General features: G+C 32.7%; 1 protein-coding gene, 2 long non-coding RNA genes and 2 other non-coding genes across 8 annotated transcripts; 3 read left to right on the top strand and 2 right to left on the bottom strand.

Annotated features, from left to right (window-relative positions):
• The first annotated feature begins 2,115 nt into the window (after positions 1–2,115).
• Positions 2,116–2,187, top strand: TRNAH-GUG (transfer RNA histidin (anticodon GUG)). Its single transcript has one exon. It is a non-coding gene; the product is annotated as a tRNA-His (tRNA).
• A 565-nt stretch (positions 2,188–2,752) lies between these two features.
• Positions 2,753–6,630, bottom strand: LOC132047574 (protein COBRA-like). The gene is made up of 7 exons (XM_059438602.1): positions 6,535–6,630; positions 5,422–5,501; positions 4,875–5,331; positions 4,534–4,693; positions 4,145–4,425; positions 3,875–4,043; positions 2,753–2,849 (listed from the first exon to the last, which is right to left on the bottom strand). Exons 1-7 carry the CDS (start codon positions 6,599–6,601, stop codon positions 2,753–2,755), a joined length of 1,311 nt encoding a protein of 436 aa, XP_059294585.1. The 5' UTR covers positions 6,602–6,630.
• A 267-nt stretch (positions 6,631–6,897) lies between these two features.
• On the top strand, positions 6,898–10,552 carry LOC132036740 (uncharacterized). 4 transcript variants are annotated; one of them, XR_009409659.1, is made up of 4 exons: positions 6,898–6,912; positions 7,856–8,558; positions 9,176–9,256; positions 9,977–10,552. It is a non-coding gene; the product is annotated as an uncharacterized LOC132036740 (long non-coding RNA). The 4 variants fall into 4 exon arrangements; XR_009409658.1 differs by lacking the exon at positions 6,898–6,912 and having other exon boundaries at positions 7,003–8,606; XR_009409656.1 differs by lacking the exon at positions 6,898–6,912 and having other exon boundaries at positions 7,003–8,558.
• Positions 10,553–16,552: 6,000 nt separating this feature from the next.
• LOC132048033 (uncharacterized) lies at positions 16,553–17,517 on the bottom strand. Its single transcript, XR_009412881.1, has 2 exons — positions 17,433–17,517; positions 16,553–17,329 (listed from the first exon to the last, which is right to left on the bottom strand). It is a non-coding gene; the product is annotated as an uncharacterized LOC132048033 (long non-coding RNA).
• On the top strand, positions 16,741–16,812 carry TRNAH-GUG (transfer RNA histidin (anticodon GUG)). The gene has a single exon. It is a non-coding gene; the product is annotated as a tRNA-His (tRNA).
• Positions 17,518–22,536: the final 5,019 nt, after the last annotated feature.

Consider the following 22,536-nt stretch of genomic DNA (forward strand, 5'->3'; position numbering starts at 1 on the left):
ATATGGTGTGTATATATATATATATATATATATATATATATATATATATATATATATATGGGTATCATAGAGGACCATGTTCATTTATTCAAAAAACACATTTTTCTTTTTAAAAAAAAAACTCTATGATATCATCAGGCTATATACATATAATGAGATGGTATCACGGAGGACTGCTTCAGTTTTTCAATGAGACACTCCTCAGTCTTCGGTCCTCCATGATACTATCATGGCATATAAATATACGGAGATGATATTGAAATTGAAGAAGGGTTTGGGCGAGGGGTACTCAGGTAAATAGTTTTAGTCGAGTGGGGTAGTACTGAAATTAATTTGTGGAGGGGCATTTTCGTGTATATAGTGTGGTTATTATGGGCATTTTTGTGTTGTTTTCCCAAAATTTATATATATAAATCTATCACATTGTAACAAATAATAGGTCTAAACTCATAATTTAAAAAATACAATGGAGTTAGTGTCAAGAACCTTAAATATTGAACCAATACATTTTAAATCTTGGATCCGCCCCTATTTATTGAACTTATTTTCCCTAACTCCACCATTGAAGTTATTTTTCAAATTTTCAAGAAACTTATTTTTCTAAAAAAATATTTTTAATTATGGAACGTTGGAAAACATTTTACTCCGTGCCTAATATTTAATTATTCCCATTTTATGTTGTGAAGAAGTACATCTAACTGTGGTCACTTTATTTTAATAACATCGTGTATTTTTCGAAAATGAAATGCATGAAGTTGCATTTTTGTTTTACTTTTGCATAGCTTTTAATGTTTAACATTTTCATAGCTTTTGAATATATAAACATTTTTAGAGATTATTTTTCAATAATATTTCGATTGTGAGAGCAAAGAGTAGACTGAAAACACTACATGCCCTTTTACTAGAACAGTCATATGAAAAACTAGGGCTATTCTGCAAAACAAAGTGGTCTTTAAATATTTGATGTTTACGGACAAACCTAACAGTCTTGTTTATCTCAAATGTTTGTCCCTAATAGTTTTGAGTTTCTTCCTGACAAATGACAATAGTTCTTGCTTTTCCCCTTCATTTTTCATTACCTTTTTTTTTTTTGGTTCCCGAAACGGTTTTATAACTATTGACTATTACATTAAATACATATGAAAGAATACTCCGAATAAGACTTCTGTGGTCGCTATTGGCTTGTTAATTGACCCTTTAACTGTTATCTTTTGCCTTAATTGTGAAAGCTCACCAACTCCATTTATCATAATTGTTACAGTTTCCCACATTAATTGACTGAACAAGTAGTAGTACTTTTATATAATTTTGAAGAGTATAATCCTCATCTCATCATGAGTTAACATTTTAAATTAGAGTTATATCTAATGTTAATTTGTTTAACAATTGTGAACGATACGAGGACCTACTTTATTTCGTTTTAAAAGAGGACATAGACTATATTTCTTTAGAGTTTAGACTAGCTCACTAGGAAGGGAAAAGTACTCAGAGACCAAGGATTAAATTAGAGAAGGGGAAATATTGAAGGAGAAACTAATAGAAATTAGGCATTTTTCCTTGGTTTGGTTGAGGAGAAAAAGGAGCTAATAAGAGTACGTATATGATTTAGTGATAAAATAACATTGGTTGAGATCCATTTGGAACCCATTTTGATTGCAAGTTGTATACAATCAAACTATGGGTTCAAATATCAAAAACGTCACTGCACGAATTAGCTATTTAGAATTTGGAAATGCTCAATCTTCAGTCACTTGGCCTCACCTTCACGGGTCCAAAAGTATCAAAAAATAATTTTAGTATCTAACCTAAACCTTAAACTAGTGAATAGAGTATTCCAAGATGTTTATAAACTCTTTTAAAAGCAATCACACAACTACTGGAGCAATTATAAAACACAACAACAGAACAAGGAATTTTTTTAAAAACGTACACATAGAAATTGCCAAATTAGTTTATTTAGTGATTGGCTAGAAAAGATGAGAAACATAACAATATCAAATTCTTACCATTTTGGGAGTACATACACAAGGGTTTCATTCATGCTTTAGCAAAAAAGAGATGAACATACATTTAGATATCTAATTATTTATTATATTTCACTAATACAGATAACAAGTGGCTGTAGTTAAGTGGTGAGAATTCCACGTTGTGGCCGTGGAGACCTGGGCTCGAATCCCAGCAGCCACACTAGCTTTTCTTCGACCTTAGCTGAACTTACTATAGTTTCTTGGCCGCTTAAAAGAAGGGAAAAAAAAAATCAATACTTAACTTCTTTGCTTATTACTTTTGGGTATACTTTCGGGAGGTGGCATGACACAGTTATCACCATTGAAATAAACTCGGGCAATTCGCAGAATTGCCCTTCTTTTGGGGTGGTCTTTAAATTTTGCCCCTCATATTTGAAATCTTTAAAATTTGCCCTTCGGCTAACACCCATAGGTTTCAGGTTCGAACCCACGCGCAGCAAAATTTTAAAAAAATTCGCAAGGCGTAGTTTAAATTTCGCTATGCCGGACCCGGCATACTTTTGTTAAGGAATTACCAAAGTTATGGGACCGCATACTTATGCCTTATGGGCAGACTTGGCATAAGTATGCCGGATCCAGATAACTTTGATAATTCCTTCACAAAGTTATGTCGGGTCCCAAGATAAAAGTTTATGGATAAAGTGGATCCATGCCTACTATGTCAAAGAGTAGGATTTGACCAATTTAACGATTACTTGGCCGGACATATTGGATGGTTAGACAAATTATTGGTTCTTGGAGAATCCTGGAGCAAGTGCATACTTCTTCTCAACTTTCGAAAAAAGCTTGATTCGAACTAAATTCTTGCAATTATTAGGTAATCTGAAAGAGTCAACCTGAAAATTTATGGTGTTTCAACATGCCACTTAATTAAAATATATTTCACAATGTGATTGTCTTTACATGGAAGATCACGATCGCTAATAGGATCATACAATGGGGCTTGAGTGTAGAACCAATTTGTGTTATGTGCAAGTGTTGTGATGAAGAAAGTTTGCCCATTAAAAGTATGCCCCCACCAAGATAACTTTGTGAAGAATTATCAAAGTTATCGAACTTAAGCATACTTATGCCTTATGTAATGGCATTTAGGCATAAGTATCAAGCGGATCCGATAACTTTGATAATTCTTTCACAAAGTTATCGTCAAGATAAAAGTTTATGGATAAAGTGGATCCATGCCTACTATGTCAAAGAGTAGGATTTGACCAATTTAATGATCTTGCCGGAACATATTGGATGGTTAGACAAATTATTGGTTCTTGGAGAATCTGGAGCAAGTGCATACTTCTTCTCAACCTGGAAAAAGCTTGATTCGAACTAAATTCTTGCAATTATTAGGTAATCCGAAAGAGTCAATCTAAAATTTATGGTGTTTCAACATGCCACTCGACTAAAATATATTTCACAATGTGATTGTGCTTACATGGAAGATCACGATCGCTAATAGGATCATACAATGGGGCTCGAGTGTAGAACCAATTTGTGTTATGTGCAAGTGTTGTGATGAAGAAAGTTTGCCCATTAAAAGTATGCCCCCACCAAGGCATAACTTTGTGAAGAAATTATCAAAGTTATTCGACCAGATACTTATGCCAAGTCTCTTGCCCATAAGGTATGAGTATGGGTTCGGCATAAAATTTGTAATTCCTTAACAAAAGTATGCCGGTCCGGCATACACGCGATTCAACCCTTGTCTTGCGATTTTTTTTTTTAATTTTTGCTTGAGCGAGGGTTCGAACTCGAAACGCGCTGAAGGGCAAAAATTAAAGACCAGCAAGGAGTGATAATTTAAAGACCACAAATATGAGGGGCAAAATTTAAAGACCACCACAAAAGAAGGGCACTCCGCGCAAAAAATTGAATAAACTCTGCGTGGAAAAGCCCACCCCTTATCAAAAGTGAAAGTCGCTAAATCCTTACGGAACAGAAGCTCGGCCTGCACATTTCCTAATGGACCAGCATTCATGAGCAGATCATTGTAGAATTTCATACCCCATAGCATAGCAGTGTCATCTGCATAAAGTCCAGGATATTAGACATATCCTTCAATTTCTCAGAAATCTAGGTAAAAATATCTGCAAAAGCATAGTATTTCCAATAGATAGAGAACTTACTTATTGCTCCATAAGGAGTTAATGACTTGTAATGAAAGCCGAATAACTGAGTGAGGTTGTCAAAGTTGGGATGCTGGACAACTAAGTTCCACTGTGTATAATTCATATTGTAATTGAAGTTCGTTATAGTGACCTTCACCCTCCAATACTCCTTGTAGTTGAGTTTCACATGCCAGTGAATTCTAATTGGGCACATATGATTAGTGCACTGAACCACAGGAGCATACTTGTTCTTTCCTACATGGCCTGAAACAACTGAAGCTAGGTGCGGTTCGTCTTGACTGCGAGGAGCAAAGAAAGAAGGATCAGGAAGAAAACAACCAAAAAATTTAAAATGAAACTCTGACAAAAAACTGAAAGAAAAAAAAGGCATATTTCACAGGACTTACTCTACACAATTTCCATGCTGAGTGCCATTCTTCTGGCAGCCACATGTGCATGTTGGGCATGGTACAATTGTGTCATTGTAGAAGGATGAGAGGGAGACGCAGCATGTTGGAGTTTTTTGAGCTAGGAACTGTGAGTATGTACAGGTGACATTCCACGTCACTGTCATCAACAATATAAATAGGTTAGAAATGAATCCTCATGGTAATTATAAAAATCTTAATGATAAAAATCGTGAAGCTGAGGTGCTCTGGAAAATAATGCAAATGCATAGCAAGGAAAGATAATAGCCTTTAAAGAGGAAGGTATTATAGAATGCATGTGTTTGAGCCTTGTAACTTACTCATGGCCTGTGTTACTCGTCTCCCATCATTAGTAACGAACTTAGTGGGTTTAACAATTTTAGCAGGTCCACACGTATAACCAGGTCCTGGTGCCTTTAAGGTGAAGTTCTTAGGAACTCTAACTGTTTTATTCGTTGTTCCGGCAGAACCAACACTGACTTGGAATGAGCTAATAGCAGTTTCAGGATCTTGCCCCCATGAGTTGATCACTCCTCCCTTGCAACAATTTGCAACCTGCTGATTGTAAGGAGTTCCGGGCAGCAAATCAACAACTGTTGGATCCTTCTTGCAGCAATGGGGAATGTTTCCTTTAAATTTCGAACAATCTCCTTGCTCTGTTGTTTGAGCTCCCATCATATTCCATATCACCTCCTTCTTCGCCCATGTCCATCCCAAAGTCCAGCCTGGTGCTTGAATATGCCTATATTGCTGGAAGTTGAACATAGTCACAACAGCCTGTCCATTGGGAATGATAATTATCAGAACTTCCAATTTGTTGGTAATAATAATCAGTAAAGAAGTAGAGAGAGAGAGAGTACTACTTACAAGATATCCATCAGGTGTCCAGCTGATGACATCCCATTTTATTGTGATGTTCCCATTGGGATCAAGTGCATCGAAGGCATCTAGAAGAAAACCACAAGTAAATTTATATGACAAAATGGTAAAAAGCACGCGGACATGCACAGACAAACAGATCTTTACGGTGATGCAATAAAAAAGTATGAAATGAATCACACAAATCTGATTCAACAATATAGAATGTGAGTCAAACCATAGTTGTATATATACTTTAAAGGCCTAACTTATGTGACAATGCAATTTGTGACAGAATGTGATCCCCAAAATCTCAATCTCAGAACATCAATAGCTAGAAAATGGATCTCCGGTGGAAAAATATTGTTATGGACCGGGATCACCAGTTCTAAATGTTTTCCCTAAGCTCATATTCGACCAGCCATCAGAATTGACATGATTATACAGGTATGGAGCCAAACTGTACGATCTTCTTTGATCTCCTCTTTAGGAGAATGCAGAAGCATTAGATTCTTACTATTCATGACAACTTGTGATCAGAGAATTCAATTATGAAAGCACATTGACCTGAGATAAGTAAACATTTCGCTTCCTATATAATAGTGAAGCATAAGTCAGAGCAAGACCCCAAGTGAAAGGAAAAACAAGATTGATCTGAAATCCTTTTCAGTGAGATCAATCACTATCCATAAGTGTATTTTTAGATGCTCTCCCTCTTCTTCTTCATCATTTTTTTTTTCTTTTTTGTTCTTTGTTTATTTTTGTGGGGTGGTGTTATGAATCAATAGAAGCATTAAAGATCTAAGTTTCCCTGTAAAATTCCAAATCAAGAACCCATTTGCCCTGCTCCTCTGGATTTAGTTTGCCTAGAAGCAGATCAATCTTTAATCCAGCATCATTTCAGTTCATCAAGTCCAACAATAGAAATATGATGTAATTTGACATAAAAATCAAATCTTGATATTCAAAATCACAGACCCAAAGAAGCAAATCAAGAATATTCAGCATTACCAAATACTTCAAACCCAAACAATTAAATCAAGAACTAAGCAAAAGCCATATCCCAATTTCACATAAATATGAAATCTTGATTGCAAAAAAAAGAGGAAATCATAAACAAACCTGTTGATGAAAAGCTGAAGCAAGACAGCAAGAACACTAATAATACTGCAGATCTAAAGAACCCCATAATCCCCTTGTAGCTGCTATAGATTTTCTAGTGGTTTTTCTAGCCACACTTTATTTTTAACTATATAGAAGAGCCACTTGGCCCAACTTTTTCGTCGTCCGTCCCAATTAACACTATTATAGAAGCACCAGTTTGAGAACGGATCGTCGTCCATCATGGCATTTCAGCAAATAAAATGAAAAGTGAGGATAATTAATAAATCATTCTTCAACTCTTATTTTGACTGCACACGTGTCCATTGTGGCAGGCCCTACGTCTCCTACTTCACATTTTAGGCGTCTTTATTTTCAAAATACTCTCTTTCATAAAAGGTCTACCCCTCTTTCAATTTTTGTCCAGAATCTTCATCATCTTTCATTTCTTTAGTTTTTCCAAGTTCTCTTCGGAAAATTCCCAATACCAGTGGTTTTTTAGTTTCCCGCTGCAGAGAAACAGGGAAATGGTAGCTTCTGTGTAAGCACTTCCTAAATTAGTAGATTCCGCTATTTGGGCTTGGCAAACCTTGGATGGTATGTGATTTGAGACTTCCCTATCACATGCAACAGTTCTTTTGCAGCCATGGCGTGGTATCCTTCTCTTTGCCCCTTTAGAAATGCAGACTAAGCCTTAATATTGCAGGTCCCTCTGAACATTGTTTGGTGGAAACCCATTTTCATTTCTGTTTTATTCAGCTCATAGAAAGGCATCAATGGGAAATAGGAATTACTTATTCATTTATGTTGGTAACACTAGGATTCTCAAGTGAGTGTTGTTTTACTTCATAACTGATTATTTCGTGACTATTCATTTATGAATCCAACCAAATATGTTTTTAGTCTTTGATGTTGTAAAATTCACTATTAAAGGCAGTAATACTGTAATGTGAAAAAAAAACAAGGGAAAAGAAAATAAGCTTTCCTTGGGGGTGGAGAAAAGAGTCAACACATTATATTGTGACTCCAGGCGAGGTTAGTAATAAAAGGCATTATGAAATGGCTTGTTTATGCACTTAGCGAGCTCATTTCTATTGCGAGATAATAAAAGAAGACTTTTTAATGGTATTTAACAATTGTTAATCTCCATTGTCATCTACTTTACCTGTGTTGCTCTCAAGTCAATAAAATAGGACGGGTGATTTATCAGTTCTACATTATTTTGATATGGAATTATTTTGTTAGTGTACTATTTGAATTTGTCTCTGCTCGACGCTGGTTGAGGCTTATCTATAATATGCTGTCCAATTTTGTTGATGCATTTCCTAATATTTGGTTGCAGGTCCCCGATTTCATCCTATGTGGTATATATAAGCTCAGTTTAATAAATATATCAAATTATAGCAAAGAATATTGGAAGGATGGAGTACAATTAATGTCCTGTTTCACGGGTATGGTCAATATGACATATTGGAGACCATTTCAGAGAAGGTTCACCAGAAGTTAGAAGAATAAAAAGCAGAGTATGATGCACTTAGACATATAGTCTTTATTAAATTTTAATAAAGGTAGTTAGCAAGGACGATCAACTTATATAATAAGAAGTTCAGCTATCCTGTTAACAGAGATATCACATCTTGCTCTTGACAATAGTTTGTTATATGTGGTTTTCTTAAAGTTAGCTGCTTTTGGCTCAATATGATAAAGTTCTGCTGGAGGTCATTACTATTTCTGAGTACTAGCTAGACTACTAATCTGGGCTATGTTACAAGTATAGCTTATCAAGTGAGAAGGAGCTCACATTTCTCATGGATATGTAGTGATCCTGCATAAGTTATTCATCAAAAAGTTATAGGACGTCTCTTATGACACTAATAATCTTTACAATTTCCTTTTTAACACATCTTTTGGTCTACTGATCTGGGTATAAGGAAGCAATTTGAAATCCTTTTAGCTGGCCATGGTAGTTCCAAAAGAAGTGAAGATTGGGCCTAAAGTAATCAAGAAGCTGGAGATTTCATCTTTATGCAACAACACGAAGACAAGTAAGTACATTTTTGGGTGAACTCAATGGCATTGTCAGGAAACTCCAAGTATGTATATTATCAATTTCAATTTCCTCCATGCTATGCCTCCGCCCTGTTCTTTTTCTGATCTGAAAAATACTTGCATAGCTTCGCGGTTTTGAAATGTGATGAACATTTCATATGGAGCCAAATCCTTTGCCATTGCAAGAGATTTACTTATGCCCGCAGCCAAACTGAAAAAGTCACAACAGTTTGATCATTATAAGGTAGTTTAAGCCGAAAATGTATCCTCTCTTTTGTAAAAATGATTGTTATATTTCTTTGTCTCACTACGTACTGAATAGTATCTAATATGTTATAATTTTGAAGTCAAAAGAGGTAAGAAACAAATAGAAGGGAACTTTTAAAACTCTTATTCAAAAAAAAAAAGGGAACTTTTAAAACTCAGCTTTCTATATTTAGAGTTTTTGAGATTGACAAAGAGAATATTGGTTCTTTTGAGCATTAGTGATGACTTAAGTGATAAAGAGAAGACAATTTAGAAGAAGAAGCTAATGATTCTTCTATAACTGAGTGTTCTTTTGTGGAAGTAGGTGAATACACTGTTTTAATTGAGTTCATTAGTCCATCCACAGTTTGGTAGCAGACACAAGAAAGGAAAGATAACCAAGTCAACTCTTTGTCGAGGGCCAAGTTCGTAAGCATATAATTCCTTCGTAAGTATCTATTATTTCATTACTAGAAGTGTCTCATAAAGCTTAGTTTTGCTTCTTATCTACTGCCAAAAGATTCTGCTAAACTTATAAACTTCTCCCGGACATAAGTAGAAACATGAATAATTGGCCATATTATTTTTCCTATAGGACGAATATCTTATCATCTATATTTGTACATTGAATGACAACCGTTCTCACTAAGCATGGTTATACCGACAATGTATAGCAGTATTTACAATTAACCCAAGTGTCCACTGAAAGACCGATATTTTCTATTACCCATCTAAGTTACTGAGTACTATGTTTCACGGGCTGGCAAAAGTTGTACTATGACTTGGTTGATGCAGCTGTTTAATAAATTGTTGATAAAATATATTGGACGCTTTCTTGGATGATTATCTAAACCATCTTTCCCCTTGAAAACACTACATGTATACACTTCAATGGACAATTTTCTAGCCCTTCCTTTGTCCCTCTTCAGATAGTAAACCATAGACCATCTATGGTCCATTAATCTTACAAGGGTTCTGCAAACAAAAACATGAAATAGAGATTTATAGAGAAACTGTGATTATTGTTTTGAAGTTGAAGTGTGATTCTTTGCCTATCCATGCTACCAAGAGAATTCTTTTCATCTTTTCCTAATTGGTGCTTCCAGTATTAAACGAATAGTGTTAATAAGTTTTACTACATTTTAGAGCGGACTTAAGGTACCTTTAGATTTGACATTTTCTTGACAGGTAGCTATTTTTTTTGTAAGACATGGAGGAAATGTGGTTGCCGAGGACAAGAAAGGATGAAGGTTGCTTGAACAAGCTTCATATTAGCCTTGGCTCAGCATTAGTTGATGATGAGAAGGCATTAATGCTGGTAAAACAATGCCGGATGTAAAGCTACCTTTGATGTCATTAGCCAATTGATATATTCAAGGCTTATTCTGTAAATGGTTGATGTGAGGTGTTCTCAAATTTGTGAAATTGGCGACCAACTGCCCAAACGTCAAATAGGAATGAGAAACTCCAACCAGTTTTCTTGAAAATGTTTGCTCCTGATGTTTCTTTAGTTCCTTGGTAATTTTTATAGGCTGGTTAGAGTTAGACTAACTTTGAGATAAATTCTATGAATTTCTTTTATGGGAGAAGAGTTCTTCCAAATTTAGCTTAGAGTTAGGATTGGAGAGGTGACCTAAGTCAACTTTTTAAGACATTCTTGGATGGTAATATTGGCATAGATGATTCTTGCTTCCTTTATACTCCACATGTCCATCTTTGCTTTTGTAGAAAAAAATTTAAATTTTAGTAAAGTTGGTTTCTCCCATATTTATATTCTATCAAAACTAAACGACACAAACAAACAATATTGTCGGGCACTAGCCCGTGCCTTGCACGGGCATACACCATCTAGTACTATATAGAAACTTCAGTTTCTATACATGGATCGTCGTCCGTTCCCCAAAAAAAAAAATGTCAGTTTCTATACATGGATCGTCATCCGTTCCCCCCCCCCCCCCCCCCCCCACCCCAAAAAAAAAAAAAAAAAAAAAAACATCATCTCAACTCATATTAATAAAATAAAGCAATATCCAAAAAAAAAAAGTGCACCCATATTAAAAAAAATTAAATAATATTCGTGTAATTTCTAAAGTATCCCATTAAGTCAATAATAATGAATTCATTGCCACATGCGTATCAATCCATTAGTGGGACCAAATAAAATTATTGTACAACAAAAAACATGGATCTCATATTATTGTTTTTCTTCAAAACGTTAAGTAGCCAAGCTATACAATTTTCTTTCTTTTTTTATATTAGTCTGAGATCTAATCTAGATATTGAACAGTTATATTTGTTATTCAGCCATGTCATTTATTTGTTACGTTTACTAAAATAAATATACTTAAAATATTTATACTTTAAAATAAGATAGAATTTAATTACTTTTTCATTTTTATTCTTATTCTAATAAATGTGAAAAGAGATTAATGTCGTAAAAGAAAAAATAATATCAAATGAATTAATTGACGTTTCTTTAAAAAACCATGCAAAAGACAACATGAAAAGTAAAATGAGCTAAACCGAGAATATTTACCAGAACCAAAAAATAGTATTTCTTCGGTTAAATTGAAAATCAAATTTCTACTTTATTTCGTTTTAAACATGTAAAATTAATTTAATAATTTGAATTAGAATTATCCAAATCAAAATTTGACAAAAAAATAATAAGTATTTTACACCTTTAAATTAACCGAATTAAAAATTAAAGTATCAACTAATGCTTAAATATTATTATTGTTTTATCTCAAAAAGAGAAAAATGGTTGTTTTTTAAACAAGTCTTCTCTTTTAAAAAGTATTAATAAATTTTTGCCGACTTTGTATTCATAGCAAACACTAATATAATAAAGTTTTAGATACGGAGCACAAACTAAAATGTTATATTAATCGTGTTTTAAACATAGTCTATATATATATATATATTATCACTATCCAAAATGGTACTGTAAATGAGAGTAAAAGAAGAAAAGAAAAATCTTGGCGGTGAGTGGCAGCTGGAAGTGAGCTCACATGGCAAGTTTAGTCTACATTTAGCTAAAGTGGACTCTAATAAAGTCTTTTTAGACAATAACCACCACCTACTGGCCACTGTAATAAAATTATTGTAGTGTTTCTGTTGTTTTCATCCAAAATTTACTTATTTGCTCTTTAAAACTGTAATTTTCTTTCACGTACTAATAAATGTAGCTTTAGTTTCCACCACCAAATGATGTGGTGCAGCGGATGGAGTTATTTCTCCCTTAATCAGAGATCTATCCCAGAAATGGACCCCACTCGGCGAGAATCAATATATAGTCGGACTCACCGGATGGAAAATCTTAAAAAAAAAAATCTAGTTTCACTTGCATTAAATAAAAATTAAAATATTTAGTTTTAATTTAATAAAATTAAAAATTAACTCTACTAATTGTATATGTAAAAAATTTAGTTTTTTAGGAAACTTATATTTTAGGAATTAAATAGTAGTATGAGTTACAACTATGCACATTGTAATGCTATTTTTTTTATTAAAAATAGATTATTTTCGCTCGTGAAAGCAATGCCCCTTGCTTTAAAATAAGATAGATACATTATTAGATATGTAATTTATGCGATTATTAGCTATGCGGAATGAAATTATAATAGAATCTTATCTTAGATAAGTAAATTTTCATCACGATAATATTTTTTCTTACACGAAACACTAAATAAACTTGAGAGGGTAATTCTTTAGATAAAAGGTGAAAATACAACTTCTTAATAAACTTATTTAATTATTGGATATGTAATTTATCTAAGTATTGTCTATGTGGAATGAAATTATAATCAAATCATGTCTTAGATAAGTAAATTTTTATCACGAGATTATTTTTTCTTACACGAAAAACTAAATGAACTTGAGAGGGTAATAATTCTTTAGATAAAGTGTGGAAAACAACTTAATAAACTTATTTAATTTTAATATAGTGAAAACAAAGCCCTAGTGGAACCGATACCATACTTGTAGCTGTAAATGATACCTAAAAATAGTAATTCTTAATAATTCGACAAAAAATTTGGAAAGTAAACCAAGAGACTTCTTTAATTAAAGTGAGAACCTATTTTAATCAGTTAATTTATACTGATAATATAAGAAATTATTTATACTACACATATATAAACTTTAAATTAATCAGCTATAATATGCTAAATTATATTAATGATATACAAATATTTTACGAATCAGTACGTCTAAGTTAATTTTCTTAAATGATTATAGTACTCCTTATTTTTTTTTAGTTTTTTTTTTTTTTTAAATAGGGAGTAGGGGAAGGGGAAATGGGGGAGGGGACTACGACGTGGGGATTCGAAGCCTCACCAACAAGATGAAAGTTCAGGTAGCCAACTAACTGAGCTACTACATCCCTACAATTATAGTACTCCTTAATGTCTTATTTCATGTGAATGACATGAAAATTTAAGAAAGAAAGAAAGATTTTTTAAAATTTATAATCTAAAATAGGTCATAAAAATTGGTATGGCCATAAACTTTTGTCACTAACGATAAAATGAAACAAACTAAATAACTATAAAATAAAAATATATCATTTAAAAAAAATTGTTACTCCCTCTAGTTCAAAAAGAATGTCTACTTATCCTTTATTTGATTCAAAAGGAGTGTCAGACTAACCAAATCAAAAAAGAGCTAATCTTATTTTTTAAAATTTGCTTTTATTAAGTGTTAAGTGATTAAATTCTAAAATTTATTTAATTAAGGGAATGTAGTCAAATTATCTATTTTTACTTAGAAATTAATATTTTTTAATGGGTGTGCAAATAGCTAAGTAGACAGGTTTTTGAACGGGGACCGGGTTGCGTTGAGGGAAGGGGGGGAGTACATGCGATCGATCAAAAGGAAGCAGTGATTGAAGGACTAATAAAAATGAGCTGTATCCCATAGAAGAATTTGTCTATTAACAGTTGCCGACAGTGGGGTTAATTAACATAATTAACAGGAAGGAGAAAGACAACCCAACTAACTTCAGTATGTGTGACTTGTCGTTTTTTGGTTTTGTTTTTTCATTTGTGTTTGAATAAGTTTGTGGACTAAGAGCCTATTTGGATAGGCTTAAAAAAAAAAAATAGCTTATAAGCTGGAAACAGCTTATAAGTTAAAACAAAATAAGTTGGGGTAGGTCAATTTATTTTTTTTGGCTTATAAATTGTTTTCAATTTATGTTCTGGCTTTTAGATAATGTTAAATCAAACGGCTCAATTAATTTTTGAACTTATTTTAAGAAAATGACTTTTTACTTTACCTAAACACTAAAAAAAAAAAAGTTGAAAAGCGAACATAAGCAACTTATAAGCCAATCCAAACGGACTCTAAGACAATCACGCAATATTTGCGAGTGTCGGTGTGAGCACAAATGCCACGCGACAATGCACAAAGAAACTAATTAAATAATGGAGTATACCAATCATGTGGAGTCCTCCTCAAGATTCATCAGTGTGCCAATTAAAATTAGGCACTAAAGTATAGTTTTAGAAAATCGCTGTGCAAGAATAGTTAATTTTATCTTTTCTTCACAAAGGTAAAAGAATATTGACATCCTTGAGATATGTTTTTCGACCACAAATAGATGAGCTAATTTATGGTGTGTTTGGTATAAAAGAAAGTAAAAATTCACGAAATTTTTTTACTTATTTTTTTATGTTTGACGGGTAGAAAATATTACATACAATCTATGCAAATACTATGTTGGAGTGGAGAGCGGGGGCAGGTGCAAGAAGTGTTGGGCAAGGACCGTGGCGGGGGTTCAACATGGTATCTCTTGTATATCATGATGGCATTACAAAGGACTTCTTTCATTTTTTTTCAAAAACACTCATCAGTCCTCTATGATACGCATGTGGTATTTTTCTTTAAAAAAAAAAAAAAACTCTATGATACCATTAGGTTATATACATATAATGAGATGTTATCATGAAGGACTGCTTCAGTTCTTCAATGAGATCCGCCCCTATTTATTGAACTTATTTTCCCTAACTCCACCATTGAAGTTATTTTTCAAATTTTCAACAAATTTATTTTTCTAAAAAAATATTTTTAATTATGGAACGTTGGAAAACATTTTACTCCGTGCCTAATGTTTGCTTATCCCCATTTTATGTTGTGAAGAAGTACATCTAACTGTGGTCACTTTATTTTAATAACATCGTGTATTTTTCGAAAATGAAATGCATGAAGTTGCATTTTTGTTTTATTTTTGCATAGCTTTTAATGATTTACATTTTCGTAGCTACATTTTTAGCGATTATTTTACAATAATATTTCGATTGTGAGAGCAAAGAGTAGACTGAAAAGTGAAAACACTACATGCCCTTTTGCTAGAACAGTCATATGAAAAACTAGAGTTATTCTGCAAAATAAAGTGGTCTTTAAATATTTGATGTTTATGGATAAACCTAACAGTCTTGTTTATCTCAAATTTGTTTGTCCGCAATAACGATTGGTTGTTAAATACTCCTATATAAGCTTAATGCCACATTACCAACTCAATTTAAAATAAGCAATGACTCTTCAAATTTTTTACAGCGGATTGAAAACGGAGAAGATGGAGAAAAGGGAGGAAGGGTGAGAAGAAGAAAGGGGTTTGAGGGCTGCCTCAACTTGGTATTAATTTGGGGTAATTCAAATTGAACGGGTCAAAATAAACAAGTCATGAACCTGCTCAAACTTGCATGAGTTGCATGGTCAAAATAAACAAGTCATGACCTAAAATAAACATTATAGGCTAATTTTACCTCCCTAAAACTCAAGTAAATGATCACTTAGTCAATAGTATATCTGTGTTAACTCTTAATTTTTCTCGCCCTCTTGTTTTTATATAGTTTTGAGTTACTTCCTGACAATAGTTCTTGTTTTTCCCCTTCATTTTTCATTACCTCTTTTTTGTTCTCGAAACGATTTATATCTATTGACTATTACATTAAATCCATATGAAAGAGTACTCCGAATAAGACTTCTGTGGTCGCTATTGGCTGGTTAATTGACGCTTTCACTGTTATCTTTTGCCTTAATTGTGAAAGCTCACCAACTCCATTTATCATAATTGTTACAGTTTCCCACATTAATTGACTGAACAAGTAGTAGTACTTTTATATAATTTTGAAGAGTATAATCCTCATCTCATCATGAGTTAAACATTTTAAATTAGAGTTATATCTAATGTTAATTTGTTTAACAGTTGTGAACGATACGAGGACCTACTTTATTTCTTTTTAAAAGAGGACATAGACAATATTCCTTTAGACTAGCTCACTAGGAAGGGAGAAGTACTCAAAGAGACCAAGGATTAAATTAGAGAAGGGGAGATATTGAAGGAGAAACTAATAGAAATTAGGCATTTCCCTTTGGTTGGTTGAGGAGAAAAAAGAGCTAATAAAAGTCTGTATATGATTTAGTGATAAAATAGCATTCGTTGAGATCCATTGGAACCCATTTTGATTGCAAGTTGTATACAATCAAACTATGGGTTCAACTATCAAAAACGTCACTGCACGAATTAGCAACTTAGAATTTGGAAATGCTCAATCTTCAATCACTTGGCCTCACCTTCACGGGTCCAAAAGTATCAAAAATAATTTTAATATCTAACCTAAAACCTTAAACTAGTGAATAGAGTATTCCAAGATGTTTATAAACTCTTTTAAAAGCAATCACACAACTACTGGAGCAATTATAAAACACAACAAAAGAACAAGGAATTTTTTTAAAAACGTACACATAGAAATTGCCAAATTAGTTTATTTAGTGATTGGCTAGAAAAGATGAGAAACATAACCATATCAAATTCTTACCATTTTGGGAGTACATACACAAGGGTTTCATTCATGCTTTAGCAAAAAAGAGATGAACATACATTTAGATATCCAATTATTTATTATATTTCACTCATACAAATAGCAAGTGGCTGTAGTTTAGTGGTGAGAATTCCACGTTGTGGCCGTGGAGACCTGGGCTCGAATCACAGCAGCCACACTTGCTTTTTTTCGACCTTAGCTGAACTTACTTTAGTTTCTTGGCCACTTAAAGAAGGGAAAAAAAAAAAAATCAATACTTAGCTCCGTTGCTTATTACTTTTGGGCATACATACATGACCAATAAATCAACCTGGAGAGCGAACGCAGTGATCGTACAAGTTACACGTCCGTACTTTCCCATTCTTCTTTTCCCCTATGCAACTGCCAGACACTTTTTCATTGCAGATAGGTGGCTGCTGGAGAGCAGAGTAAGATATACTATTTGGAGCTGCAAGACTAACCTCCCAATTTATACCATCCAATTGCGTCATATTCATCGCGACAGCAACTGAAGAAGTAGAGAGCAAAAGCTCCATTATCATCACCATGGATAAGAAGAAAGTGCAGCTCTTCATCATGTTAGAAATGTGACTATTATTGCCTTGGTCCTATGAGTAATAATGAAGGTGTTCACGGAGTATAAAGAGAATTTTGGGGGGAGACCCCACCTAATGCATTATTAGAGGAAGAAAACACTGCACGAGATACAAAGTTTCATCATTTCATTGTTTTTGTCGGTTTTTGCGTTTTAAATTTGGCACAATATTTTTAGCGTATAATATAATGCAAGAATATTACCTGAGCTTGACGTTAGTTGTATTCTATTGTTAGAACTCATGATTGATTGCTCATTTTCGGAAAATGAAAATTAGAGGACTAGGCGGAGTCCGGAACCTAAATGACCCAAAAAAAGATGGAATGAATCAAAATACCTCAAGAAAAAAATGTGGTTTCCAAAATACCTTTAACGCAGTAATTTACTGCGTTATATAAAAGTGACTTGACGTCCCACGTTAAAATCCGTTACTCGAGTTTTGAGCTTTTTTTTTTTTTCAAAAAAACAAATTACATAGCGCAACTTTTTCATGCGCTATGCAAACTCACCCCAACTCCCACGTTTCCCACCCCTTCCCTGCCCCACTCCTTATACTCCCACTGTCCGCACTCCTTGTACTATCTTATCTTTATTTTTAACAATGTGACTATTTCTATAAAAACATACTATACGTCAAATACAATGTAATATTTTTACAATTATTATTTTGTTCACAATGATAGATTATATTAATAGTATCACGATAATACTTTAAATTTTTTAAAAGACAAACTCTCCAATAAAAAGGTAGAAGGGTATTTAAGTTATGCTAATAACTTAATTAAAGTGGAGCAAAAATTAGAGACTTCTACATAAGAATAGAGGAAAAAGAGGAATTAATTGAGATCTAGAAGGCACTGATGGAGTATAAAGATTTAAAAAAAAAACAATAAAAAATGTTAATTTTTATGCCTTGGCCCGAGCAAGAAAATGATTCCATTTTAAACAAAGATCGGAGAGCAACATTAAGAAGATAAAGTGACAAAATAATTAGAGGACATAAAATTAAACTATGATTTTTTAAAAATGAATTATTATCATATTAAAAATATAAAACAAAAATTAGATTGTTTAACCCTCATATTATGCTGCTACAACTTAGTGTTGGATCTTAGTACATTTTATTTTATACCCCATTTTCCTCGAGCATTATATTCATTCTAATCTTAACTCATTATAATAACATAAACTATTTCAAAAAGGAAAAAACTAGAGCTATTCTGCAAAGAGTAGACTGAAAACACTACATGCCCTTTTACTAGAACAGTCATATGAAAAACTAGGGCTATTCTGCAAAACAAAGTGGTCTTTAAATATTTGATGTTTACGGACAAACCTAACAATCTTGTTTATCTCAAATGTTTGTCCCTAATAGTTTTGAGTTTCTTCCTAACAATAGTTCTTGTTTTTCCCCTTCATTTTTCATTACCTTTTTTTTTTTTTGTTCCCGAAACGATTTTATATCTATTGACTATTACATTAAATCCATATGAAAGAATACTCCGAATAAGACTTCTGTGGTCGCTATTGGCTTGTTAATTGACCCTTTAACTGTTATCTTTTGTTAATTGACCCATTTTTAATTGTTATCATTAATTTTGCCTTAATAATTTTGAAAGCTCACATCAACTAAACATTTATCATATATCTAATGTTAATTTGTTTAACAATTGTCCGAGGAACTACATTATTTGTTTTAAACTGAACAAGACTATACTTTAGTGGTCGTTTTATATAATTTTGAATAGTGTCCCGGATTATAATCCTCATCTCATCATGAGTTAAACATTTTAAATTAGAGTTATATCTAATGTTAATTTGTTTAACAATTTTAACGACACGAGATAAAAACTACTTTATTTCGTTTTAAACCAGGACATAGACCACTTAGAGTTTAGACTCGGTCACTAGGAAGGGAAAAGTACTCAGAGACCAAGGATTAAATTAGAGAAGGGGAAATATTGAAGGAGAAACTAATAGAAATTAGGCATTTTCCCTTGGTTGGTTGAGGAGAAAAAAAAGCTAATAAAAGTTGAGATCCATTGGAACCCATTTTGATTGCAAGTTGTATACAATCAAACTATGGGTTCAACTATCAAAAACGTCACTGCACGAATTAGCAACTTAGAATTTGGAAATGCTCAATCTTCAATCACTTGGCCTCACCTTCACGGGTCCAAAAGTATCAAAAAATAATTTTAGTATCTAACCTAAAACCTTAAACTAGTGAATAGAGTATTCCAAGATGTTTATAAACTCTTTTAAAAGCAATCACACAACTACTGGAGCAATTATAAAACACAACAAAAGAACAAGGAATTTTTTTAAAAACGTACACATAGAAATTGCCAATTTAGTTTATTTAGTGATTGGCTAGAAAAGATGAGAAACATAACCATATCAAATTCTTACCATTTTGGGAGTACATACACAAGGGTTTCATTCCTGCTTTAGCAAAAAAGAGATGAACATACATTTAGATATCTAATTATTTATTATATTTCACTAATACAGATAACAAGTGGCTGTAGTTTAGTGGTGAGAATTCCACGTTGTGGCCGTGGAGACCTGCGCTCGAATCCCAGCAGCCACACTAGCTTTTTTTCGACCTTAGCTGAACTTACCTTAGTTTCTTGGCCACTTAAAGAAGGGGAAAAAAAAAAAAAATCAATACTTAGCTCCATTGCTTATTACTTTTGGGCATACATACATGACCAATGAATCAACCTGGTCGCTTGCAATCGAAGAAGCTACACGACCGTGGCCCTTGCCCCTTTTTTTTGTCCCCTATGCAACTGGCATACACTTTTGCGTCGCAGATCGGTGGCTGCTGAAGAGCACGGTAAGATATACTACTATTTGGAGCTGCAAGACTAACCTCCCAATTTATACCATCCAATTGCGTCATATTCATCGCGACAGCAACTGAAGAAGTAGAGAGCAAAAGCTCCATTATCATCACCATGGATAAGAAGAAAGTGCAGCTCTTCATCATGTTAGAAATGTGACTATTATTGCCTTGGTCCTATGAGTAATAATGAAGGTGTTCACGGAGTATAAAGAGAATTTTTTGGGGGGAGACCCCACCTAATGCATTATTAGAGGAAGAAAACACTGCACGAGATACAAAGTTTCATCATTTCATTGTTTTTGTCGGTTTTTGCGTTTTAAATTTGGCACAATTTTTTAGCGTATAATATAATGCAAGAATATTACCTGAGCTTGACGTTAGTTGTATTCTATTGTTAGAACTCATGATTGATTGCTCATTTTCGGAAAATGAAAATTAGAGGACTAGGCGGAAGTCGGAACCTAAATGCCCCAAAAAAAAATGGAATGAACCAAAATACCCTAAAGAAAAAAAAATGTGATTTCCAAATCCTTAACGCAAAGAATTTCTGCGTTATATAAAAGTGACACGTGACGTAAAAATGGCCACCGAGTTTTGAGCTTTTTTTTTTAAAAAAAAAAAACAAATTACATAGCGCAACTTTTTCATGCGCTGTGCAAACTCACCCCAACTCCCACGTTTCCCACCCCTTCCCTGCCCCACTCCTTATACTCCCACTGTCCCCACTCCTTGTACTATCTTGTCTTTATTTTTAACAATGTGACTATTTCTATAAAAACATACTATATGTCAAATACAATGTAATATTTTTACAATTATTATTTTGTTCACAATGATAGATTATATTAATAGTATCACGATAATACTTTAAATTTTTAAAGACAAACTCTCCAATAAAAAGGTAGAAGGGTATTTAAGTTATGCTAATAACTTGGTTAAAGTGGAGCAAAAATTAGAGACTTCTACATAAGAATAGAGGAAAAAAGGAATTAATTGAGATCTAGAAGGCACTGATGGAGTATAAAGATTTAAAAAAAAAAAAACAATAAAAATGTTAATTTTTATGCCTTGCCATAAAGCAAGAAAATGATTTCATTTTAAACAAAGATCGGAGAGCAACATTAAGAAGATAAAGTGACAAAATAATTAGACGACATAAAATTAAACTATGATTTTTTAAAAGTGAATTATTATCATATTAAAAATATAAAACAAAAATTAGATTGTTTAACCCTCATATTATGCTGCTACAACTTAGTGTTGGATCTTAGTACATTTTATTATATATTGCTATTTTCCTCGGGCATTATATTCATTCTAATCTTAACTCATTAATAATAATATAAACTATTTCAAAAAAGAAAGTAAAAAATATATAAAATAACAGTCCAAATAATACCCTTTTTTTCTTTTTTAAGCATGAAATTTAAAAGTGATGTTGACAAATTGTAGGGTTTCTCTATTATATTTTTTATAAATAAAAGTTACATGCTTATGTAATTTGTAACCTTTGCAAATTTTATACATTACACAAAAAATCAAGTTATTAGATTTAGTCATGATCTTTATACATTACTCAAAAATTAAAATATACAATAACTTATTCAATTGTTCTCTAAATTTTAATTGTATAAGAATTGTATAAGTTATTAAAGTATACGTTATAAAAAACACATGCTTGCTTTTTTTTCCTTTTTGAAATAGTTTATGTTATTATAATGAGTTAAGATTAGAATGAATATAACGCTCGAGGAAAATGGGGTATATAATAAAATGTACTAAGATCCAACATTAAGTTGTAGCAGCATAATATGAGGGTTAAACAATCTAATTTTTGTTTTATATTTTTAATATGATAATAATTCATTTTTAAAAAATCATAGTTTAATTTTATGTCCTCTAATTATTTTGTCACTTTATCTTCTTAATGTTGCTCTCTCGATCTTTGTTTAAAATGAAGTCATTTTTCTTTGTTACAAGTTAAGGCATAAAAATTAACATTTTTATTGTTTTTTAAAAACCTTTATACTCCATCAGTGCCTTCTAGATCTCAATTAATTCCTCCTTTTCCTCTATTCCTCTTTTTCCTCTATTCTTACGTAGAAGTCTCTAATTTTGGCTCCACTTTAATTAAGTTATTAGCATAACTTAAATACCCTTCTACCTTTTTATTAGAGAGTTTGTCCTTTAAAAATTTAAAGTATTATAGTGATACTATTAATATAATCTATCGTTGTGAACAAAATAATAATTGCAAAAATATTACATTGTATTTGGCATATAGTATGTTTTTATAGAAAGTCACATTGTTAAAAATAAAGATAAGATAGTACAAGGAGTGGGGCCAGTGGGTGTATAAGGAGTGGGGCAAGGGGTGGGAAACGTGGGAGTTGGGGCAAGTTTACATAGCGCATGAAAAAGTTGCGCTATGTAATTTGTTTTTTTAAAAAAAAAAA

This window comes from Lycium ferocissimum, chromosome 2 (genome assembly GCF_029784015.1).
Source record: "Lycium ferocissimum isolate CSIRO_LF1 chromosome 2, AGI_CSIRO_Lferr_CH_V1, whole genome shotgun sequence".
NCBI lineage: Eukaryota > Viridiplantae > Streptophyta > Magnoliopsida > Solanales > Solanaceae > Lycium > Lycium ferocissimum.